This window comes from Oryzias latipes, chromosome 12 (assembly GCF_002234675.1).
Source record: "Oryzias latipes chromosome 12, ASM223467v1".
Classification (NCBI taxonomy): Eukaryota; Metazoa; Chordata; class Actinopteri; order Beloniformes; family Adrianichthyidae; genus Oryzias; species Oryzias latipes.
The window spans coordinates 12833088-12856221 of NC_019870.2; the positions used below are offsets into that span (position 1 = coordinate 12833088).

At 38.1% G+C, this 23134-nt stretch overlaps 1 protein-coding gene across 4 annotated transcripts in view; it reads left to right on the forward strand.

Moving 5' to 3' along the window:
* The first annotated feature begins 159 nt into the window (after positions 1-159).
* ric1 (RIC1 homolog, RAB6A GEF complex partner 1) overlaps positions 160-23134 on the forward strand; it is a 35135-nt gene continuing 12160 nt past the window's right edge. For 2 of the 4 annotated variants that reach the window (XM_023960515.1, XM_023960514.1), the window contains exons 1-4: positions 160-869; positions 8790-8897; positions 17743-17822; positions 19353-19460. In XM_023960515.1, coding sequence (XP_023816283.1) covers positions 729-869; positions 8790-8897; positions 17743-17822; positions 19353-19460 — 437 coding nt within the window. In that variant the 5' untranslated portion in view covers positions 160-728. Of the gene's footprint in view, positions 870-8789; positions 8898-17305; positions 17650-17742; positions 17823-19352; positions 19461-23134 lie in introns of those variants that run through there. The other 2 variants (XM_023960513.1, XM_023960516.1) reach the window with 2 other exon arrangements.

Below are 23134 nucleotides of genomic sequence, written 5' to 3' on the forward strand. Positions count from 1 at the left end.
TGCTCACATTGCTATTTGCATGAGGTCATATTTATTTATTTAATTAAATATTTATTTATTTAATTATGAACAGTATGGGACTCCATATTTCTATTCTTTCTTTTTTTCATTAAAGAAATTAATGAAACTCCATGACAATACATTCTTTCTGGATGTCTTCTCACTTGACCACTAGGTGTCACCCTCGTGTCACGCAGCAGCCATTGTCACATAACAGAGTGGTGACGTTGGATGTCAACATTAAGCAAATTTCGTGCGGCTGACCAATCAGCGTTAAGATGGATAGACTCTTTGTAAAGATGGCGACAGTGAGGCTCAGTGGAGTAAAAACTGGACGCTTATCTCTTAATGAACACCACTGGTCCAGACAGCGTAACAACTGACAAAGCTCGGGGAGCAAAGCGGATTGGCCAGCATACTGGTACAGCGGGCACAATTTAGCGTTGCACGGTGTCGCGACGGGCCTCGCCGCTTTTGTTTTCGGGGACACCGCGCACCGCTCGCTAGCTTTAAGTTTGAAAATCCAATGCTAGCCCGGGGCTAGCCGTGGAGCTCAGTCGGCTGCTTTGGTATTTCTGTATGGAATCTGTGGATTAAACCTGCCCAGCGCCATCACCGGGCTCTTTAGTAGTGTTTTTGTCTCGACGAAAGCACTATGAGTCGCCCGTAGAGGCAACTACCGAGGATCTGGATTGCTGCGCTGCCTGCTCGAACTAAAGAGCGCCGTCATGTATTTTCTAACCGGTTGGCCCCGGAGGTTGCTTTGTCCGCTGAGGAGCGAAGAGGAGCCTTTCCAGATCCAGCCCAGCTCTCAGAGGTTTTACTTCGCCCTGGTGTCAGAAACCCAGATCAGCATCTGGTTCAGCCGGGTAAGTCGTGAAGTGAAGTGAACGCACGCGCTGCTCCAGCTGTCCCTGCACGAACACAATCAGGGGAGGTTCATTTAGTTTCTTTAGTTTATGCAGTCACTGTACGATCTTTATTAAAATAGTGACTCTGTGTAGGGGTCTTTTGATGATTTTGTTTTAAGTTTGTCTCTTTACGACCTGATGGTCAAACTTTACGACAAGCCGAAGCGTGTTTCGGTTTCCCCAGGTGTGTCGGCAAATACCTGTCCATCTATCGTGACGCTGACAGCTGACGACTGTTACACGTCAATACTCTTTGAGTAGGCCACATCACGTGGGGTTATTACGCACAGCCAGCAGAGCTATGTTCATCCTACAGAATTTTTTAAAAATATTTGTTAGTTTTTCATTGGATTACACCTGTTTCTCAAACACTAAGCACCTTTAAATTGCCTGTAAATTTCCCATAGGGCCTCTTTAGATGTCTTGTTGGCCTATTTTATTATTATTTTTGCACAATCTTTATGTATAAGACTGCTTTGTAACACCAAAGCAATAATAAATAAACAAAAATACATTGTTAAAGTTATCTAATATCCCTCTAGAGCAGGGGTCGGGAACCTTTTTGGCCAAGAGAGCCATAAATGCCACATATTTTGAAATGTAATTTCGAAAGAGCCATACAATAATGTAGTGTCCCTTTCCCACACTGAGGCACGGAGACTTAACCTCTTTTAAAGTTCTTTATTCCGATTACTGCAGACCGCAACAAACGCCGTACAATTAATTCAGCAACTCCTGAATCTCTCCCGCCGAGACGCTTCTCCCAACTTTATATTCCCCTGCTCCCGCTGCAGCCCCTCCCATTTCCCTTATTCGGCCCATAGCTGAACCCCATTGGTCCAAACTACCTAACAACAGGCTGAGCGACAGAACTGAGAGCCAATCAGATCTCTGCTTGACGCGTTCAATGAACTCCAGAACTTTTAACGCTGCCCAACAGCCATCCAACTCAGTCCGCGACAATTTGTTTAAAACTAAATATACAAATGAATATGTGCATTTGATTTAATTTCAACATTTTTAAAGTAGAATAAGTCTGTGGATTCTTTTTAATAACATTGTTATTCTGTTGCTAATAAATGATGAGTATTTCTCGTGGTAGTTTTGCTGATGGTCTAGTCTGGTTGATACGTGGTGAGTTTCTGCTTAATGCAGGCGTTGAGACTTTAAACGTGATCGTAGGTCTGAATGTTCTGTAGATGTGAGAAAGACTGATCACATGCAGACGGGGAGCCAAACACACACTCACACGCTGCTGTGAGTGACGGGCAGCGGGTTTTACGTTTTTATAATCCCTGCGCGATTCACCTGCTGTCCCCCCACCCCCACCCTCTGCTTTCTCCCTCACACATCCCGTCCCCGCATCTGCGCGCTCTTTCTCAGAGACGGGAGCGCGCAGTTTTAGGCACGTCAATTCACAAGTGTCCAGCTGGTACAAACTCTGTGAAATAATAGATAATAGTAAACTGATAGCGCTGGCGCAGATTTCTCTCTCTAAGCACTGCTACTACTGCGCGCCTCTGGCATCGCCCAGCGCCCGAGAAGGACTGGTCTAATGAAAAAAAAAAACTATAATTAAAGATTTGTCTGCGAGCCAAATGTGACCATCAAAAGAGCCATATATGGCTCGCGAGCCATAGGTTCCCGACCCCTGCTCTAGAGGATCTGTGAATCCACAAATCTACAATAAATACATTAAAAAAGATTCAAAGTGTACTATTATCTGTATCAATTGTGGCTTTTTATTGAGAAAATTTGTTTCAAAATTGCATTTCTGAGTATTTTTTTGTTTAACTTGTCATGAAACCGGAGCAAACAAAGAAATGGAGTTTGAAAAAGATTCTATTTGTGACTTATAAAAATACAATGTGTGAGCCACAAGCTTCTCCGCTCCTCTCCATTCTGATGCATCCACTTGGAGGCGACTAGATCAATGGATGTCTTTATTTTCCTCATCTGAGCTGGTGTCTGGCTCCAAAACTGTAATATTGGACAGCTCCAATATTGCTCGCTATTTTTTGTTGCACCAATTATGTCAGGTCGGGGTTGTGAGGGGCTGTAAGCTAAATCGCGGTACTGCCATTCTTATCAAAATGTCTTTAATAGAATCAAATAAACACAAAGAAAAAAGTATTTTTCGATCTTTCATATTCCTAACTACTCAGTGTTTTATCAGGGGATGTTTGGATGAACACAGAGGTGATATCGTGGAGATGGAAAATGTTTTTAGATCAGTAAAAATGGGGAATTTCCCACGCTACACCTGACCATCTCCCACGGCACACTACTGGTTGAAAAACACTGTCACGACAAAGTGTCTTTGATTTTGGCTCAAAGCCATATAATCATCATGAAAAGACCATTGGGCACGCTTTTACAAAATATCAAAAGAGACTTCAACACCAGTGGAAGTGGGTGTGCTGCACTGTTTCAGCCTGATCATGAAGCAGGTGTTCAAAGTGGTCTGAAAAATGATGTAGCAGATGTTTACATCTACTAATATATATGTATCCCGTTGACACCTGAAATGATGACTGCTGTACATCCTATTTGCACAATGTCTTATTACAACATCCTAAGATACATTCTAAACAATAAATCGGGAATCAAAAAAGGAAAACACAACCGCCCATTTCCTGAGCTTTTATTTCTTCTCTCAAATATAGAAAACAAAAGAAAGTATATGGTACTTTTTTTATTTGTTTTACTAAATGTATCAAAATTTGATTGTTTTTGTCGGAACTTTAAAAAATAAAATGAAAAAGAATTATTTGTTAAATGAAATGGTAATGATTTAAATAGAAAATGTAATGAAAACTCAGATGTTGTTTACTCAGAAGAGAAGGAATGTTCTCAGGAAGGTAGAATCAACTCGGTGACATAGCCCAAATAATTTACACAGGCTAAAATAACATCGATACTATATGCAAGGGTTTGGTTTTACATTTTTAAAGTGTCCAGGAACTTCATGCTGCAAAATGTAACATCTTGTTAACTGCCTGTTGTTACCTGTACATATTCTTCTATTTTTTTATTGCAATTTTTATGGAATGTGAATAGCAAATATCCAAATTGTTCATTTAATGAACAATTCAGCACAGAGTTGAAACCACAGAATCACGCCTTGTCAGCACAACACAGTTCTTCTTTGAGGCAAAGTTCAACCGTTTTCACCAAATTCTTCCCAAACGGGTTCATTGGATGGTAAGGAGGAATTTCTTCCAAACGGAAAAATTGGATTCCTTTTTAATGTAACTAAATGGTAACAATATATTTAAGATAAGGTTAACATTAAGAAAGGGGATCTACACGGAAATGGACTGGAACTGAGATGTTAGAAATGTAAAATGTAAAAATAAAATCCAAACACTTTTTTTGATAAAGTTATGAGAGAAAATTATTGTTAATTTTAGCACTGTGAGATTGTAACAATAAGTAAACAGTGCAGTTCAAGACCTACTTCAATAAAAATTCTGTTTTTGGTGTTTTTAACATGTTCTTGTAGCATTTTTCTCATGATGGAGGACATGTATGAAAGAATTTGAGATCAAAACTGCATTTCTGAGTATTTCTTCTATTCAAATTGGAGCATATAAAAATGTGCGTTTTAAAAAAAAAAAAAAAACCAGCAAGTGAAATGGGCGGGCCAAAGTCTGTCCGCTCTGCTCCACTTGCAGACAAATGGATATATTAGCATCTTAATTTTCTCCCCCTGAGCTGACATCTGGCTCAAGACTGTATGACTGCATATCTCAGATATTACTTGCAGTTTTTGTTGCACCTGTAATGTTATTTTGAGGTTGTGGGGGGGCTGTAAGCTAGCGGGACCGAGTGTAAACAAAGGAATAAAAGGATATCAGAATCAAAATTCTTTATTGTCATTGTACATGGGGATACAATGAAATTGCAAGGGGGTAAGGGTGCAGAAAAGGTATGAACAAAAAAAAAAAAACAGCACAGGCTTTTTCATTTTGGCTAAAAAACCGCTTAATTGTAATTAAAAGATCCCTGGCAAAGCTTTTCCAATAGATGAAAATGTAGTTGGAGTGGGGCTCCAAAATAAATTGCAGAACAGGACATCAAAAAAATACTTTTTGAGATCCTGAACTTATAGTCTGTGTTCCACACGTTCTGTATATTATTTGCATGAAGCAACAATGAAACTCCAAAATTCCTGAGCTGCAGACAGGATGGTAAGACTTTCAGCTTCAGCTGATATCTGTGAGCATCAGTGAGGCATTTAAAGAAAAGAATCTTTCAGCAGTAGCTTCTTGATAGAAAATATATTCTTTATTTTTATAAATCGGTGATAGGACGAAGATTCCTGAAAGTTTGACGTCTTGGTTTGACTCGGATTTCAAAAGTGTTGTCTTTTCAACAGGGTGTTAAATGGGATTTTGTGTTTCCACAACTTTTCCATTTACTTTCCAATCCAAATTGTCACAATGTATTTGGAAGATAGAAATGGTCAGTTCCCCCTCTTTGTTGTTTTGTCAATCGCTCTAACCCAACAAGTTTCCTCCAGGTGTCTGTTATCTGTCTTCATCAGCAACCGAAACCAACCAAACACAGTCGGTTCTGTCACTATCAACCCTCTATGCAGCCTAGATTATATTAAAAAAAAAAGAAACATATATACAGCAATGGAGCATTCACACTCTAAAAGATGAAAGTGGCCTTGCTTTTTAACTTTTGGAATAGTTTAATATTTTACCGTAAAATACTTGTTTTATTATATTAGTCCAGCTTTCGTTATTCTTATTATATTTGTAAATTGAAAATAGTTCATAAAAGTGTTCAATTTTCCTTTATTTTTTACAGTTTTTGGTTGTGTTTCATGTCTAAACGTTGTTGAAACAATGATCTTCAGTTAAATCACGCAGATTTGGATAAATATTCTAGACAAATACTTCTGCTATTCTTTAAAAATACTAAGCAAAATATTCTTTTTATTTTTGTTTAATAAAAGAATTTGATAAGGGTTTTAAGGGGTTTTTTTTATAAGGAAGTGAGGACTAGAAAGTCAGACTCTGTGCAGAAAAGGTGGTTTAGTTGTGTTGTAAGTTTTATTTTATTTAACAGACTGAGCTCAGGTTTTGCTCCTCAGTTATGATAACACAGCTGCTGACTGTGTTCTGTTTTGGTTGGGAAAAAAATCAAATATGTTAGGAATTCCTCAACGACTTGTGAGTAAAGAAACCCCCGATCACTGTTCTCTTTTCTTTATTTTAGGGGTTTAAACAGAAAGGTCAAACCAAATTATTTTTACATAAGGAAACATATTTAAATGTTTCCTATATTATGTCCCTCAAGTAATTTTTTATAAACTAGCTTAACTGTGCATCCCATCAGCTTGTTAAAACCTTGTCTCGAATGACCGATTAGGTTTCAAAATGGCTCCAATTACTGGAAACTTTTCCCCGCTTTAGTTACCCGATCAACCTGCAGTGTTGTTGGAACATTTAGACCTTGGTGTTGGATCGCCCTGAAAGTTTTAACAGCCTCCTTAAAAAGGTTCCTTAAGAGTTTAGATACTAGACATGAATATCTGCAGGTTTTGCTTGTGTTCAATGATGATGAGTCGAATATGCAGGAGTTGAGCAACATTTACGGTAAACATGCTATCGAGTTGACTTTAAAACCGAATGTAAAATGCAGTTTTCTTCTTGGTTCAATTTGACTCCAGTTCTCTTTAAAAAGCCCGTGTTGTGTCTTCATGATACCTATAACAACAACAAAAAGTCATATTTGTCATGTCCCAATAACTGCTGATATTCAAAAGGGGAAACAGAAATATCTGTCTATTACGGTAACTAAACTCATACAGTAAACTGCAACAGTTAAGATGTTTTTTTGAGTGAAGAAGTCTTGAGGATCTTTTTTTTTGGTTGGTTTTTCATCCTTCAAGGCCAGGTGGTTTTAGAAATTGTCTGTTAGTGTTAAAGTGATGACTGTCGGGCGGCTACAGGAACAGGGATGGGCGTCTGTAAAGCACCTTTCAGATTGCTTTGACTAACACATCTGGCTTATCTTCATACATTTGAAGACATCTGCAAAGAACAAAAGAATATGCATCAACCTGAATACCTTTTTATTATTATAAATAAAATCCCCTTAAAGTATATATCATTTTTTTACTATTGTATTTAGAAATTTGGGGGAAATGAGCCCAGTGTTTAGAGAATTGCGGAAATATTTTGACCATCTAGTCAGGCCAGTTCTTAAAATGACATCTGAAACATCTTTATGGCCAAAAAAAAAAGACTTTGAGGCAATTTAATAAGTCCTCTACTGTATACTAGCTAACATATGATAACCACTTGAACCTCTGATTACCATTCAGTGTGATTTTCATAAATACAAAAAGCAAGCTCTTTCTGCTTTATTTCTCCACTCTATTTCTATATTTAGTATTGTAAAAGCGGTCAAAAAGAGTAGAAAAACAACTGTTTTCCTATTTACAAAACGGATTCCTGCAAATTGCCAATATATTTTACAATGCATAGCAAAAACTTGCACACTTGATCATTTAAATGAGAAGGTCGTTCTTTAAAAAAATAATCACAAATGTCCGAAATCTGTAAAAAATTTGATATCTTTTCTGTTAGTCTTAAAACATGCTTTTAGGTTGATTGTAAATGTTTTCATAGATGGAAAATGAGAGTATTTACTGTTCTTTTTGTCTTTTACTTGATTCATTCCTAACTAACCATAGGAAGGGCTGTATTTACCAGAGCAGTGTGTGAGAGAACCAGAGAGGCTGTGTTTGTTCTCACGAAGAAACGTTTTAATGGCATTTTCAAGTCAAAAGATTGTTAGCCTTCTACTTTTTGTCTGTGTTCATTAGCATTTTTGTCTCAAAACCTTCGAATATCAATATGAGGGATTGTTGCTCATGATCATCTAAAACTATCTATGGTATTCATGTGTTGGGGTTTTTGTAAGCGACCGGTATTTGCTCTATTCAGGTCAAATTATTTTAATATGTCACAATTGTTTTATTGACTGAAGCTCAGACCAAATTCTGGTGCATTGAAAGGGAAGTTGGTGCCCCCACTATTGTCGTGTTGCAATATACAGCCAACAACTGCAACATTTCCTGTCATTCTTAGCATTCTTGGTGGAATGAGATGTGAGTGATTTAAAAAGAAAAAGGCTTTGTTTGAAATGAATGGGATGTTTTCACCTCCTGAGAAGCTTTTATTCTAGGCTTTTGAACAAAGTTTCTGCAGAGGAGCAGTAGTTCATCAGTAATCATACTCTCAGTTGTGGGTGGTATCATAGGTGCGGCGGAGCAACCCTGCCCCCCTTCCTGTCGCCCATCACTGCGAGCTCTCTGTTTACACCCTTTCCCGCAACGCTCTCACCCTAACATTACCGGTGCAACAAAAATGGAGAGCCATATCTGAGCTATACAGCTGTAGAGTTTTGAGCCAGATGCCAACTCGCCGTAACATGACGCCGTAAATGGATCCGGTCGTCTACAAATGGATGCATCGGAATGGAGCGGAGCAGGGAGCTTGTGGTCCACCCAGCGTATTTTATACATCACAAATAAACCGGTCCTGATTCACAACAATTTGAATGCTGTTTTAAAGCTTATTTTTCTGTATTTATGTCCTCCATCATCAGAGAAATGTCACAAAAACAAAAAGAAACTTAGTGGGTCTGTAATCATTTAGCATCACTCAGGCTAAAACAAATTAATTCTATTCAACACGGTGTATATTTACTATGGTTTATTGTTAGGCTATCATTTTAGTCACATTGTTGACAGAATTTCTGTTGGCTTTGAGCCGTGCCATGTTTTCATAAAAATGAAGGCTATCATTATAGTGCAGATCTGATTTTCTCCTCTGTGACTCTTTTCTTCAACAGCCCAGTGTTTTAATAGTCAGTTATATCGAGTCAGTGAAGGCTGCGGCCCAGTTTGGCATCTACCAGAAAGCAGAATGGAAACCAGACGACTCCATGATTGCTGTGGCAGTAAGTACACCACCATGGTTTTTCTTTCCCTCCTCTTCTTGCAGCGTGCTCCGCAAAGACCTGCTTCAATATTTTTGCATTTTTACAGTGGCATTGTTGGACACCAGGTAGTTCAGGAGTTTCCACAGCTGAACGTCACTATTGTTCCCTCTTTTTTTTTTTTTTTCCCTCCTCCTCTACAATTATATCTTTGGTCGTTGCTCTGTGGGGACGTCCACTCTTCCATCTGCCTTGTTGCACTTATAAGATTTATTACATGCATAGTTACAGTTACTGCTCTGATGATGCAAATTCAATAAATCATTCACAACAGGGCTCTTTGGGGATTTCTCTCCTTTATAAAGGCACAGACGCAGCTTTCTTGCCGTGCAGTACAATACAGGAAACAGGGAAAGCTTCTACTGTTGGAGAATGATCAGAAGCTCAGGTTAAAACTCCTTCAGAAAACCCTCTCAATATGAAAGCTCCCACATTTCAGAATAAGACGCTCACTGAAACCAAAGCAAAAGTAAAATTGCAGCATTCTGAGTTAAGGCCTGAGTCAGACGATCTATTTTTATTCTCTTGTTTCATACCTTCATGAACCCAGCCGGTCATAGTCTCTGACTTTATCTCTATAGTCAAAGAAACTGTTTAGCTTGGCTTAAAGCATTTAAAATTTTTACATTTTGCTTTGATAACTTTTTCATTTTCTTCTTTACGCGTGTCAGGATGGTAAACGTTGACCTCATTTGTTACACAAATGGTTGGCTTCTGAGTTTATAGCATAACAAGCTCTCTTTAGATGAGTGAGACATTTTTTTATGTCTGCATCAGTAAAACTAATAACCAAAAGCATGCAGGATAACAGCTCCCTGAGCTTCAAAGACTTGTAAAAAATAATGCTCATTGTTTGCCAGTTATGTTTTAATGATCTTAACTTTTCTGGAATGACACGTCCACACGAATGTACTTTAGTTCATTTTTAAGACGAGCATTTCTTTTCTGATTCTCTCTAGTCTAATCTATTTTTCCCCGAGTAGGATTTTAAATTGGAAAAGTTTCTTCTTCCCTAAACATTAGCAACATTTTGAAGAGTTTGACACCTTTATTATGCAAAGTAACCCATAAAATGCAGATTACAGCGAGCTGCATTGTAAAACAATGAAGGTGTTTGTATAAATATATTTCTTTATGTGATCTCAAAACCTCGGTTTAATCCCAACATGCAACTGAAAAAGTACAAACGTCGTTACTGCTAGATTTTAGTTGAGCACATCTTAAGGACCAACTCCATTCATCTTTTGAGCCATTTTCAAAGTGATCTTTTTATTACGATTATGCTGTTTTTAGCCACAATTGAAGAAAAACTAGGACATAGTTGCTGCAGAGTGGCAGTAGTTCCTTAGAAATTCACCTCTAAGGTGTGGACTGTTGGAAACCCGCCCCCACTTCCCGTCACCCATCTTTTTCTCCCGCTATATACAGCTTTGCCAGCTCGGATGAGGAAAACAAAGACGTACTTGGGTCTAGTCGTCTCCAAGTGAATGCATCAGAATGGAGTGGAGCAGGGAGCTTGTGGCCCACCAATTGTGGCACTTAAGTCACTTCTAGAAGCTTTTTCCAACAGCATTTTTCATCTGCTCTTGTTTTACAATAAATTGAATGAAGAAATACCCAAAAAAGCATTTTTAATGCCCCAATAACATGTAAAAAAAACACCCTTTTCATTGGAGTGGGTCTTTAAGTGATGGATTCATCATGCTGTGTTTTCACAACATGTGACTCATTCACATTCTGAAAGGCTCAAAAGATGTCTGCCAGGACACACAGCCAACGCTGTCAATCTCAGGAACATGATTCATTAGAATTCTGCACGCCTACCGTAAAAAAAAAAAAAGTCTTAGTTTGTGTCTTTTACCCGCTTAAGAAGTTTGAGAGTCTATGAGAGATGACACAATTAAAACAGAACAGTATGTTACACCATTGAACTGAACAGAGGGGAAAGTGTAAAGCTGCACCCCTACTGCATACCATCAACCTTTTATTGGAATAAGTTTAGGAAGGATTCATTGTTTTATTACATTTCACCAAGCTTAGTATACCCAACTGAAAGCTTCTTATTTATAGTTATGCTCTTATTTTTAATTAATTAATTTTTTAAATACTCATGTCATATATTGAACCGAAACAAAACTGTGACCCAAAAATCGAGGTTCTAACTATTGCAACCCTATTATTAATGTATATTTATTGCATTTTAAGATCGTATGACATTGTCTACAATTTGATTCAATCTAAGTAAAAAAAGACAATATTGTTTCCCTTTTTTTGTCAATACTTGCACATATTCCTTTTTTTAAAGGGGAAGACAAAGCTGTGCTGACTGCATAAATCCTTGTTGCTCTTTTATTTAGTTTTTAAACTGAGACCAACTGCATGTTTATGCTGGTAAGGCGTTGGCGTGTCAGCAGGTTGGGCATGTTTGTCCCAAAACGCCACCTCTTGTCCTTCAGACGTTTCTAGCCCAACAAAGCCTGTGTGATTAAGAAGCAACAGTGACTCAGACAGTCCCGCTGTGCAAATAAGTAGTCAAGAGGCTTTTTGACGGCACGTAATTCCACTTTCCTTAGCTTTAAGCGGACACTCTGTAGAAGGGTTGTTCATGCTCTACATTGGGGTTATTCGGAATTTCTCAATTGTTTCCTAGAAAGAAAACTTTAAAAAACAAAACAAAATGTAACACAGTGTAAATTGCATTACCTCCTAGTATCCCCAGAATTTCTCTTCCCCATAGTTGTTTGTTATTGTATTAATGCCAACGTTTACTTGTGAAATACTGTGGATTGGTTTGAGGAAGCATTAAGTCCAGCTTTCTGCTGCCCTTTCTGCATCTTAACGTAACTACAAAGATAGTCTGAGTCCAGACATTATTTGCTGTTTAAACACTTCTCTTTTTATGATAATCTCTCCAAAGCAGAAACTTTGCATTTGTTGTTTAATTACAGAACAATGAATACGGAGTCTTCTCTTCAAGCAGCTGTTTCCCAGATGTTCTGCCGCTCACACTCCCTGCAGCCCTTGAGGCCAAAGTCATCACCCTTTAAACCATAGTTCCAACTATCTTTAGCCTCGTGTGTGTGTGTGTGTGTGTGTGTGTCTGCATGAGACCAAAGGAACCAAATGACTTCAACAGTCAACGAATTTAAAGGGATTTTTTTTAGTGTTTTTTTCCCTCTTTTTCTGTCATCCAGATATTTTTTATTTCTTATCTTAGAGGGAAATATTTCTCACCATTTGACGATCCTGCGCGTCTTTTTTGGGATCGGTCTAAATGGTTGGTCTGGTTTAGGATGGCACTGCAGCGCTCAGTTTTATTGCTTTTACCTGAAGAATTGTGTTGCTGAGGTCACATCTCAGCTCCTTGGAATGAACAATATTTTAGGTGAAGGAAGGTTAAACAAAGGTTCTGTAGGATAGTTCAATGAAAGCCAGCGGACTTGGACTTAGCTCTATAACTTGTTAAAAGTGTTGAGATTTGGGTACTTTTGTTCTTAAAGTTGCTCTTTGGTTTACATTCCTTCACACATACATGACTGATGCACAGCAATGTGGCCTGAAGGGAAATAATAGTTTTGTTGAGACTATGTTTGTAGAGCGTTTCAGTTCTGTTTTACTTTGCTGAGTTTTTTTTTTTTTTTCCGTTTTGCTTAGTCTGCGTCTTGAACCTACAGAGCAGATATCATCTGTTTGTAATAATTCGGTGTTTTATTCGACACGTAGATCTGCTTTTAGATATTCTTTTCTTTTTTTTGTTGCTTTTGTTTTGTGAAAACATGTCCCTGGCTGACTCTGTGATATGCACCAGTCAAGAGATGAAGATTAGTTTTAGAAATCAACTTCATTTGATTTGATTGTTTACCTTGCAGAGCTGTGCAGTTATTGCACAAATTAGCTGGTAACACCTTAGTGGTAATCATATGTAGAGAATTAGTAGAATTCTTACACTTCATTTAGTTCTGGTAGCAGCTTGTTGTTGTTTTGTTTTGTTTTTGCAGACTCTTGCAGGCTCACTCTGGTCTTTTTTGGGAACATATGAAGATAACATGAAGGCTTGTGTGCTGCATTACTGAGGCTTGTTTAGACTTGTGTGTACCGTCATACCGTGCACTGTGTTCTGCTGAGTTGCCCTTTCCTTTGTAAAAACCCTGTCATCCATTTGGCTTGCAAGTCTCAACAAGAGTCAACTTTTTTTTTTTTTAAACCTAAGCAGCATTAAGTGAGTCGTTTGATGTTTCCCTGTTTCAAATGCATCGCCAAGTTGGCGAGAGAAAACCTGGAAACTAGATCTAAGGATCCCATTTTCCACCAACTGCTCAATTTACTGTATATTTTTGGACCTTCTTTATATAAGTATTCCAATTCTCAAGGTCAATCCTTATAAATATTCAACCTAATTACATTGCTCGAAGCTCACTTATATAATCTCAGATGTATGTCGCTGTAAAACACTGAATAATGAATTGTCCTGTTGTGCAGACCAGGATGAATGGGAATCCTGCTGCCTATTCAGACCCAAAACAAAAACCCCAAAAAACTTGCCCACTAATTGCTGGCCACCAAACAGCCATGTGGCTGCATCCATTCTATCCACAGTACACGCCCAATGCATTTGTGGTACGGACAGACCACAAACATTCTGGAGCATTTAAGATCACTTGGATGCTGCACTTTTGAACAACTACATTTTTTTAAGACACTTGATGAATGTTTTTGCTTTTTTACTCTTATTCATTCATGTTGCTGCTAGAAGGGATTTGGAGCTTGAAACAAGCAGAGAAGCATCTGACATTGATCATTTTTAAATACCTGAGGCAGAGCACTGTAATGTGCTTTTTTTATTTTATTAAAAACATTCATTGATGACAGATCACCTGACTTGGATTCCCCTTAGCCTAACTCATTGTTTTCCAGTAACCTAATAGAGATTTTATGCTGTGTAAAACTGGAAGCCTCTGATTGCTGTGGCCCTTTGTAAAGTGCACATGGTGAGAAATAGGATGGAGCTGATGCAAGTGCAAAACAGCAGGAGCATGCAAAGAAAGTTGGAGATAGTCTGCGTGATGAAAATGGGGCAGCCGTGGTGCAGCGGTAGTGCGGTCGACCCATGATTGTAACATTGCAGGTTCGATTCCCGCCTTGCACGCCCATGAGTCGAAGTGTCCTTGGGCAAGACCTGAACCCCACCTTGCCTCTGGTGGTGGGCAGGCGCCTGTGTTTGGCAGTGGAGCCGCCACCAGTGTGTGAATGTGTGACTGTAAAGCGCTTTGGGCCTTGTAGGTAGAAAAGCACTATAATAGTATTTACCATTTACCAAAACTATAGAAATGAGGGATTCATCGTCTGTACTTTCTGCCCCTGCTGGCTTTAGTGTAGGTAGGGGGCAACCGGAGCTTCAGTTCCCCTATGTGCTTCTCCAAACTGTTTTTGGAAATTTGTATGTTTTTGCTGAAACTCAAATGGTGAATGCTTAAATCGGTACAGGAATCAAAAAATGTCACTGTATTTATTTGTAAATTGCTAAACCAAAACTACATCCCATTGCAGCAAACATCACACTGGTTCAAAACTTGTTGGATCGTCTTGTAAATGGCTTCGAAACGCTGCTTCTTGGCTCTCCACCAACATAGGTCGGTGCTCCTTTAGAACCGGTTTTCCTCACCAAAGGTAATTACTTTGGCAGTCAAAACGGAAACATAGCGTCATAAATTGAAGGCTTCAAACCAGCTCTGAAACTGTTTTGATTTAAAAACGGGCTTTGGAAGCATGATGCATTCCAGTTCTGACCGCCTTTTTCTTTTTAGTTTCTGCTTTGTGGATCGCGTGATTTTTCCTTTGATCCACTGAATTTTCCTCAAGGGAATAATAAAGTTCTTTTGAATTGAATTTGAAATGAACCCATGGACGTGCAGATGAGTGCTTTTCTGCTTTGTATGATCACAGTACAGGTGAAAAGCTGGAGGTTTTGTGTCAGATAATACTGAAGTACTCTACTCCACAGTGACATTTACAGAAGTAGTTTTTTTTCTTCTGCAGCATGACCCGTGTACATTTTTTTAGTGAATTTTTTTTTTGTTTTTTTGTTTTAGAATAGTTCTCATCGCTGCAGTGCATCTTCAAATACTTTTTTTTAATTCTTTATTACTCTGCTTTTTTAAAAGCGACTCATTTTGATTGAAAAACAGATTTGTCAATGTGTCCTGAAACACGTACAATAGGTCTTTAGGCTCCATCAGATACATGTAAAGGTGAACAGATAGATATGTACAAAGTCTCCAGAACTGCCATTGATTTTTTTGATTATTTTTTTTTGTCATTTGCACTTTGAACCAACAAAATATTCCATTCTGTGTGTAGCTAAATGTATTTTTAAAAAGGCTGTGACCTTGTTTCTTTTGGAATGCTTTTTTTTGTCATCCACGTTGGTGACCTACATTTCATTTTACAATGCACACATCCTGTCATTGTTAGACTCTCTAGAGGCTGAGCGGTCAATGTTTATTAAATACTATTGACAGGTATGAGAAAACATCTCTCTTCTACTTAAACCTTAATTTTATTGGGCCAAATGGGTCTTTTAATTCTTTGGTCAGTATGATCCGTTGAGACCGATGCGTTTTTTTTAGAACCTTCTCTGTAGATGGAAACAGCCTTCACACTCCCAAATGTGTCCGTCCATTACGAGGGTTCTTTTTTTAAGAGTAAACAGAAATGAAATTTCGGGGATACATCAGTTCAGACCTTTCACACACAACTGCACCACTGGCTAAGATAGCTCAACAGCACCCCCTACAAAGATCGTCAACGGATTGATCTTTCTTTCTTTTTTTAATCCTAGCATCCACCTTTCCCTAAAACGCTATTTGTAGGAGTGACTCCATCCATCCAGGAGAAGCTTTATTTCAGTCTCCATCAAACACACCAATAGTCCTGTTGGTGTCCAGGTTGTCAAGCTGAGCGTGTCATCCAAACAACAAAACTTCAGGCCTTCAGATCTGTTTCAGATTCACACAAATGCAAAGGTTTCTTTCTGGGTTATTGACTGTTGTAGTGAGTTAATCATCACTCTTGTTTATTGTTTAATTATCACAAGAAAACTATCAGTGTTTTATCTCTGCAGTGTTACTCTTACAGTTGTTGACTTTGAGAATGGGATTCTTGTTTACTTCCGTTGTTTCTTTGTCGTGTTAATCACTCCACAACTTTTAAAATTCATTTTTTGTACATCAACCATAAATTAAGTTTCTTTTTTGATTAAATGATAATTCATCTTACCAAAAATACAGGTGATGTATTTCTTTGTTATTTAGTTGTCTTGATGTTCAGGAGGCTTCTTTTTTGGGGGGCGTTGTGCTTTAATCACACACAGACAGAGCATAGCTGATGGTTTTAGCAGACCTCAGCCTGGAATGCTGTCCTCTCTATGGACTTGTTGGTCTCCACAGCTGAGCTTGATGCTGCCAAGGGTTTTTCCGTCTGGCTGAGATCAATAAATCATGTAAGGAGGCATTTTGGGCCCATCGCTCTATAGTTGATGTAACAGTCAGTGTTCATGTGTCACATTGTTGATTTGGCCTTATTTATTTGCCGTCAGAGTAATTGTCATTCAAGTTTCGCTTCATGTTTCAGTTGGCGCTCTGTTTCAGAGGTTTCCTTGACGGCCTGTGTGCCCGTGCAGCAGATTTTCCACTGAAGGAAACCTCCCGTCTGTCGCTATTTTTTAACTTTGAATGCGTCAATGTTTTAATCCTTATTAGTACAGAAAATAAAGACGGAGCCACCTCAAATGAAGCAAAAAAAAAAAGTTTTTTTCAATCATTTAAATGGAGTTTTCCTTATTTTATGGATTTAAAATGACATCAACTTTTGGTCTTGGGGTGTTCGGTTTATCTTTCTTTGTTGTTGTGGACACAAGCTGTGATTATGAAAATTCCTTCAGCGCCTGGCAATAAAAGGTGGCTGGTAATGTCTCACAGGTTGTGAGGACAACGCCCCTTTTTGTTGCATTTTATCGTGTAGTTTTGATTTTGTGTTTAAGCTTCGTCACTTCGGCTTCTGCCGATGTAGTCACTGGTATCCCAGAGGTCAATGCAATTAAATGCAGACTTCAACAAACATTATATATATTTATAAATATGAATTTAAACCCAGGCTCCATGACAGTATAGATGACTAACATCCAAAACAGAGAAATTACTTGATTGTTTGTATAGAAAAGTAGAATTAATTATGCCACAAAATATTGGGTAGTTTTTGTTTGATATAGGTGCCTCCTTTCATTCACTCCAAAAAAGGTCAATTTAGTATTTAACTAGGTAAAATTACTTAAATTAGTAGTAATATAAGTAGTAATATTCTTAACAAAAATAAGTATCACTCCTGTGTGTAGAAAATTGTGATTTTCTAAAAAACGTTTTTGTCTAATGAGCGAAATAGCCCGTTTGATTGGCTCAAAAAAAGTCAAAATGATGCAGTTAAATTTTTGAAAGTGATGGAGAGATGAGAAAATATCCATGTCCCCTAGTCGATGTGTTTTTCAGGAAGTTTCTTGGCACTAATCAACTTACTCTGATTGAGTAAGTGGGAATAGAAGATGCCAAAATAAAGATTTGACAGCTAAAGTTAAAAATGGAAACCTCTTCATCATTTTTTTCTCTCTCTGGCTCTCAGTAATTCTTCCACCTGATATTTACCTCCTTTCAAATGATCTTGGGTATGTCTATTGCTTTCCAAGTGCACTTTTTCAATTTTTTGTTTGTGTTGCTAAAAAACTGGTAACTGTTGTTGTTTTTTTCTCTATTTTCAGACTGCTAAAGGCTACATCCTCCTGTTTGACGTTCTTGGTGGAGGGGATGAAAGGAACCTGTATGAGCCCGTTTATCCAAAGTGAGTACAGCACTGATTCCAAAGTAGCATACATGTGCTGAAGTCAACAAAATCAACTTTTTCTCTAATGACTTTCTTTTTATTTTTTAAAGATGCATAATAACAGCAATACAAGCTCACCCCCCCCCCCCCCAAAAAAAAAAACGTACCGATGATGTCTGTTGTTTTACAGTGTCTATGATTTAGCATTTGTATATTTGTCATAAAACCATTTTAAGTTAAAATGATTTTTTTTGTTTTTATATAGATATAAAGTAACACACTAGTTGCATTAACATGCAGGTTTTTTAGCTAACTGTATAATGCATCAATTATGCGTTGGTAAAAGTTCTTATTCATAAACTTGACGTCATAAAGCAGGGGTGTCAAACTCATTTTCACTGAGGGCCACATCAGCATAGTGGCTGTACTCCAAGGGCCAGATATAACTTATACATGTAACTAAATGTAATGAAAAAGGAATGTAAATACTCTTTAATGTTAAATAACTCATCATTTATTTATTATAACTTTTTAAAGTGACAATTACAGTTGCATAGAATACACATATTTGCTTGTTACTCTAGCATAAATCTTTTTAAATTTGATTCTGTCAGGTTAGGTTATATGGAAAGTTATTTAAGTCCTAATGTATAGTTACCCAATCCGATATTTCGAGTACGATTCCCCCTAGATATGAATAAATACACACAATTTTTATTTTTTATTTTAACAAATTAAAAACTTTTATGCTCTTGAGGGCCACATCATGACATGGCGGGCCACATTTGGCCCGCGGGCCTTGAGTTTGACACGTGTTAAAGTCATGGGGTCTGGACTTCAAATCTTATAACGTTTCACCAATCATTCAAAACATTCATAAAGTTATTTACAAAATTTAATTTACATTAAAATAACTAAACTATAATATTTCATGATTTTTAGTTGTAAGCTATAAGTTTAAAATCATTGCAGATGTACATTGAATCTGCATACTGATGCATAAATAAACAATTCATCCAAAAAGGTGATTTAAAATGTTAATTTTCCTAATAAACCGCCTGAAATATACTAAAGATGTGTACAACTAACGGATGAACCAATGAACCGAACAAGCTTTCACCTTTTTTAGTTTTTTCTTTAGCTTGTTTTAATTACTACTTGATTAAAATGTGTATTTTGATTTTGGTGGAAGCGGAAAAATACTCATCTGTTGTTGCAGCTGAGCAGAAAACAGGATGTGTGAGCGGATACTGTTTAGACGCTCTTTTTCTGAACAAATATGCAGTCTTCTGCAGTTACTTACTTGAGGCTGTAGTGAAACTAAATACCACATAAAACCGGTCGGAAACTTTTATGAATGCGTTTCGGTTTAGAGATCTTTTTGCTGCCTTCATCTAAATGTGTTTTCTTTTTGAAGAGGTGTTTACATTTTTGAAATAACACGAGGAGACAAAGCTGGATGGAGGGACAGTGAAATAAACATGTCAGTCAGTGTGTCTCTTTCCCAATAAACCTACTTTAGTGTGAATATGAATGTGGTGTTTGCAGAGGAAGCCCTCGCGTGAAGGTGACCCCGGGTTATAAGGAGGAGCAATGTGCCCCCGCGCTCTCTTTAGAGATGAAGAAGCCGGTGGATCTCGAGGCTCCTATTACCAGGTAGAGGCTTTTCTTTCTCCCATCCTTTTTCTGAGGGCTTCGTTGCTGTGTGGGATTCAGACCTCTCCCCCTAACTCTCTCCCATGACCTTAAGTAGGCTGTGAGGATCGCACTAACACAAGATGACGTCTGTAAACAAAGGAAACCGTCATACAGAATCTTTTCACGGGTGCTTCCTGTAAACAACTGTTTTCTTAGATTCACTTCTGTGTACAAAAAGGTTCCTATCAGTTTATGTTTGGGAATTAGCGGTGGAAATATAGTCTCCCTTTGGAATGCTGCAAAAGCGGTTTCTGTTCTCGAGGGTCTTTACTTTCAGCAGAAAAGCAGTTTTTATTTGCTAGTGAGGATTTTTGTTTCTGTACTGACTTGGAAAAAGTCTCCTTTTCTTCTAATGGAATGTCAGTTTTGGCTGGGATTCATTTAAAAAGACAGAGATTGGCAGAGAGGAGAAGCAGAGCTGGCAGAAATGGGTTAAAGTGATGCTTCGAAAAGACAGTGATGGAGCAGTGATTGGAGCTGAGAGGAACATTTCGCCAATGCTTTTTGTAGGATTGAAATATTTGGAACACATTTTCTGCCTCCAGATGACTAGTTTACATTTTGTCTTTTTTTTCTTTTCACATTTTTAGAGCACATCTCTTTCATTTCGTTTTTCGTTTATGAAAATGTATTGAAGTCTTTTTTTGAACAGAAATACGAAATGTCTTGCTTAAAACTCTCAAATGTGAGCTTTTATCTTGGGAATACATTTAATTGTTGATCAGAAATTCATCCTACAACATAATGCTGTTGTATAATCAAGGTATGATGCTTTTTTAATCATGCGATCATGGACTGTATGGAGGAACTGGACTGAGTTAGTGTGATGTCACCCACAAATAGACCTACTACTTTTTCCAGTAAGTTTAAATTGAATGATAGAAAACAATACAACTATGTGATCAAAGCAATCCCTCAGACTTTGGTCCAAATGTCCTCCAGTCTGGTTCAAAATGTTTCTGTTGTTTGATGGTCGACCGGTTAACTCAATACTTCCAAACTCATTTATACGATCTTTGTTTGTTAGAGAACTGTTTCCAACATCTTACAAAAATCATTCTATGTCACAGCATTACACAAAAGAAGAAAAAAAGCAAGTTAAGATCTCAGTTTATTAAATATCCAATTTTTCCAAAATACAAAGAAATCCATTTTAAAATAATGAATGCAGTCTATCCATGCAAGGAACTACTACATATACGTTTTGGTTTTCCAGAAAATATCTGTTCTTTCTGTGACATAAATATAGAAACACTTGATCATCTGTTTTTTTAATGTTTATATGTTAACAGTTTTTGGGAGGATTTTTTTTCTTGGTGCTCCTCAAAGTTTCCCTTTCCTATTTCTATTCAAGTAAAAAAGCACATCATATTATTTGGAGTAGTTTCTGATGATAATCTATTTGATTTGACATTCAATACTTTATTAGTATCTGGGAAATTATTCCTTCATAAGAGCAGATTTTCAAAAACCAAAACATTATTCAATACATTTCATAAAGAGATCAGTTTATATTTTAAATCTCTGAAATTAATAAAGAACAAAAATGCAATTAAACTGTCTATTTTCATTGAAGATCACATGTTGTATGACAATCCCTAGTATTGTAAACTACAATTGTAATGTTATTATTTTTTTATTTGGTTTCATTCTTTATTATTTCTTTCTGTTGTAGCTGTGTATGTGTTTGTTTGAAGTTCAATAAAAAAAAAAAACATTTTCAGCCACGGCTGAACTTAAACTGGAAAAACAAGCAGATTGTGGCAACATGTCTTTATAAAACTTACAAAGAAAAAAATAAAATAAGAAATGACCTACGTCCTGCTCCAGCGAAATGAAGCCAATTCCATCGCCATTTTTTCACGATACGGACATGTTAGAAAAGAAATCATCAGCAAGCAGTGATTGGTCTGAGTCGGTCTGAGTCAAGATTTCTAGGGCACGCCAATCAGGAGTGAGTTTGTTGGCAAATCCACACCCCTTCCACTTGAAAGTGGGCTACACAAAATCTGTCAATCAAATATTTTAAATGTTCGACGTGAGACCAAATATTTTATTGAGGAATCTTATTGGTCTGTTCATAAATTGAATAACTTGGACAACAGAAATGATCATAAAAGAAATCTGGATTAGCAAGAACATGTTAAAAAAGAACAGTTAATCTGACCAATATGATGACTGTGTAATAGCGGTTTGTTTTTCCATAAAAGTCTTTGGGCTTCTTGGAACCAGCAGGTACTTCCTGTTTGGATCGTGAGAGTGGACGGGCCACTTATTCCAGTTCTCATATACAGTCAATGAATGCAGTAGCTGTTAACCTATATAGAAAAATTTGGATTTAGGAATCAGAATCCTTTGTCATTGTACATGGTATGAAATTGCAGCGGCCTTGGAGTGACAAAGATAAATAAAATAAAATAGAAAAACTGTACTCACATCTCTAACAAAAAATGTACAATATGTTCAGAAACAGTTAAATATCATATATGTATGGACAAAATAGAATGAGTTGAGTTGCTATGAGCGCAACATATAAATATTGTGTGTTATTGCACAGAGACCCGGTTATTGCACAGAATACAAGATATTGCACACATGTGTAGTAGTCAGTAATTTAGCATTTGTAAAAAGTCAGAGTGGGGTGTAGTTGGTGGAAGTGTGTGTATTTCGTATGGTGATTGCATGTGGAAAAAAGCTGTTCCTTAGTCTGTTTGTCCTGGTTCAGATTGACCTGTACCTTCTGCCAGAGGGCAGCAGATAAACCAGAGGGAAAGCAGGATGGGTGGAGTCAGTGGTGATGCTAGTCACTCTGCTGAGGCAGCGTGACTGGTAGATGTCCTTCAGTGAGGGGAGGGGCCAGCCGATGATCCTCTGTTTCGTCTTTACCACTCTCTGGAGACTCTGCCGTTCTGTTTCAGTGCAGTGGGAGAACCACTCTGTGATGCAGTAGGACAGGACGCTCTCGATGGTTGAGCGGTAGAAGGTTACCAGCAGCTCCTGGCTCACATTGTTCTTCCTGAGCCTTCTCAGGAAGTGCAGGCGCTGCTGGGCCTTCCTGATGACGGCCATGGTGTTGTTAGAGCATGTGAGGTCAGCTGAGATGGTGGTGCCCAGGAGGGTGAAGCTGTGGACCCTCTCCACACAGTTCTTGTTGATGTAGAGTGGGGGTGGATCTGCTCTGTTCTTCCTGAAGTCCAGGATGCTCTCCTTGGTCTTGGTGGTGTTCAGGATGAGGTTATTAGCCTGACACCACCTGGACAGTTTCAGGACTTTGTCTCTGTAGGTCGTCTCGTCCCCCCAGAGATCAGCCCCACCACAGTAGGGTCGTCTGCAAACTTCACTGTGGTGATGCTGGTGTGGGCTGGTCTGCAGTCTGCTGTGTAGAGCGTGTATAGCAGAGGACTCAGCTCACATCCCTGTGGGGAGCCTGTGCTCAGCATCCGGGTGGAGGAGAAGTAGGGTCCTATTTTGACTGTCTGTGGTCTGTTTGTGAGGAAGTCTTTGATCCAGGAACAGGTGAGTGGGTGGAGTCCTAGGTCAGACAGTTTGCTGACCAGAATGTCAGGAATGGTCGTATTAAAGGCAGGGCTATAGTCCACAAAGAGCACCCTGGTGTCTCTGTGTTCCAGGTG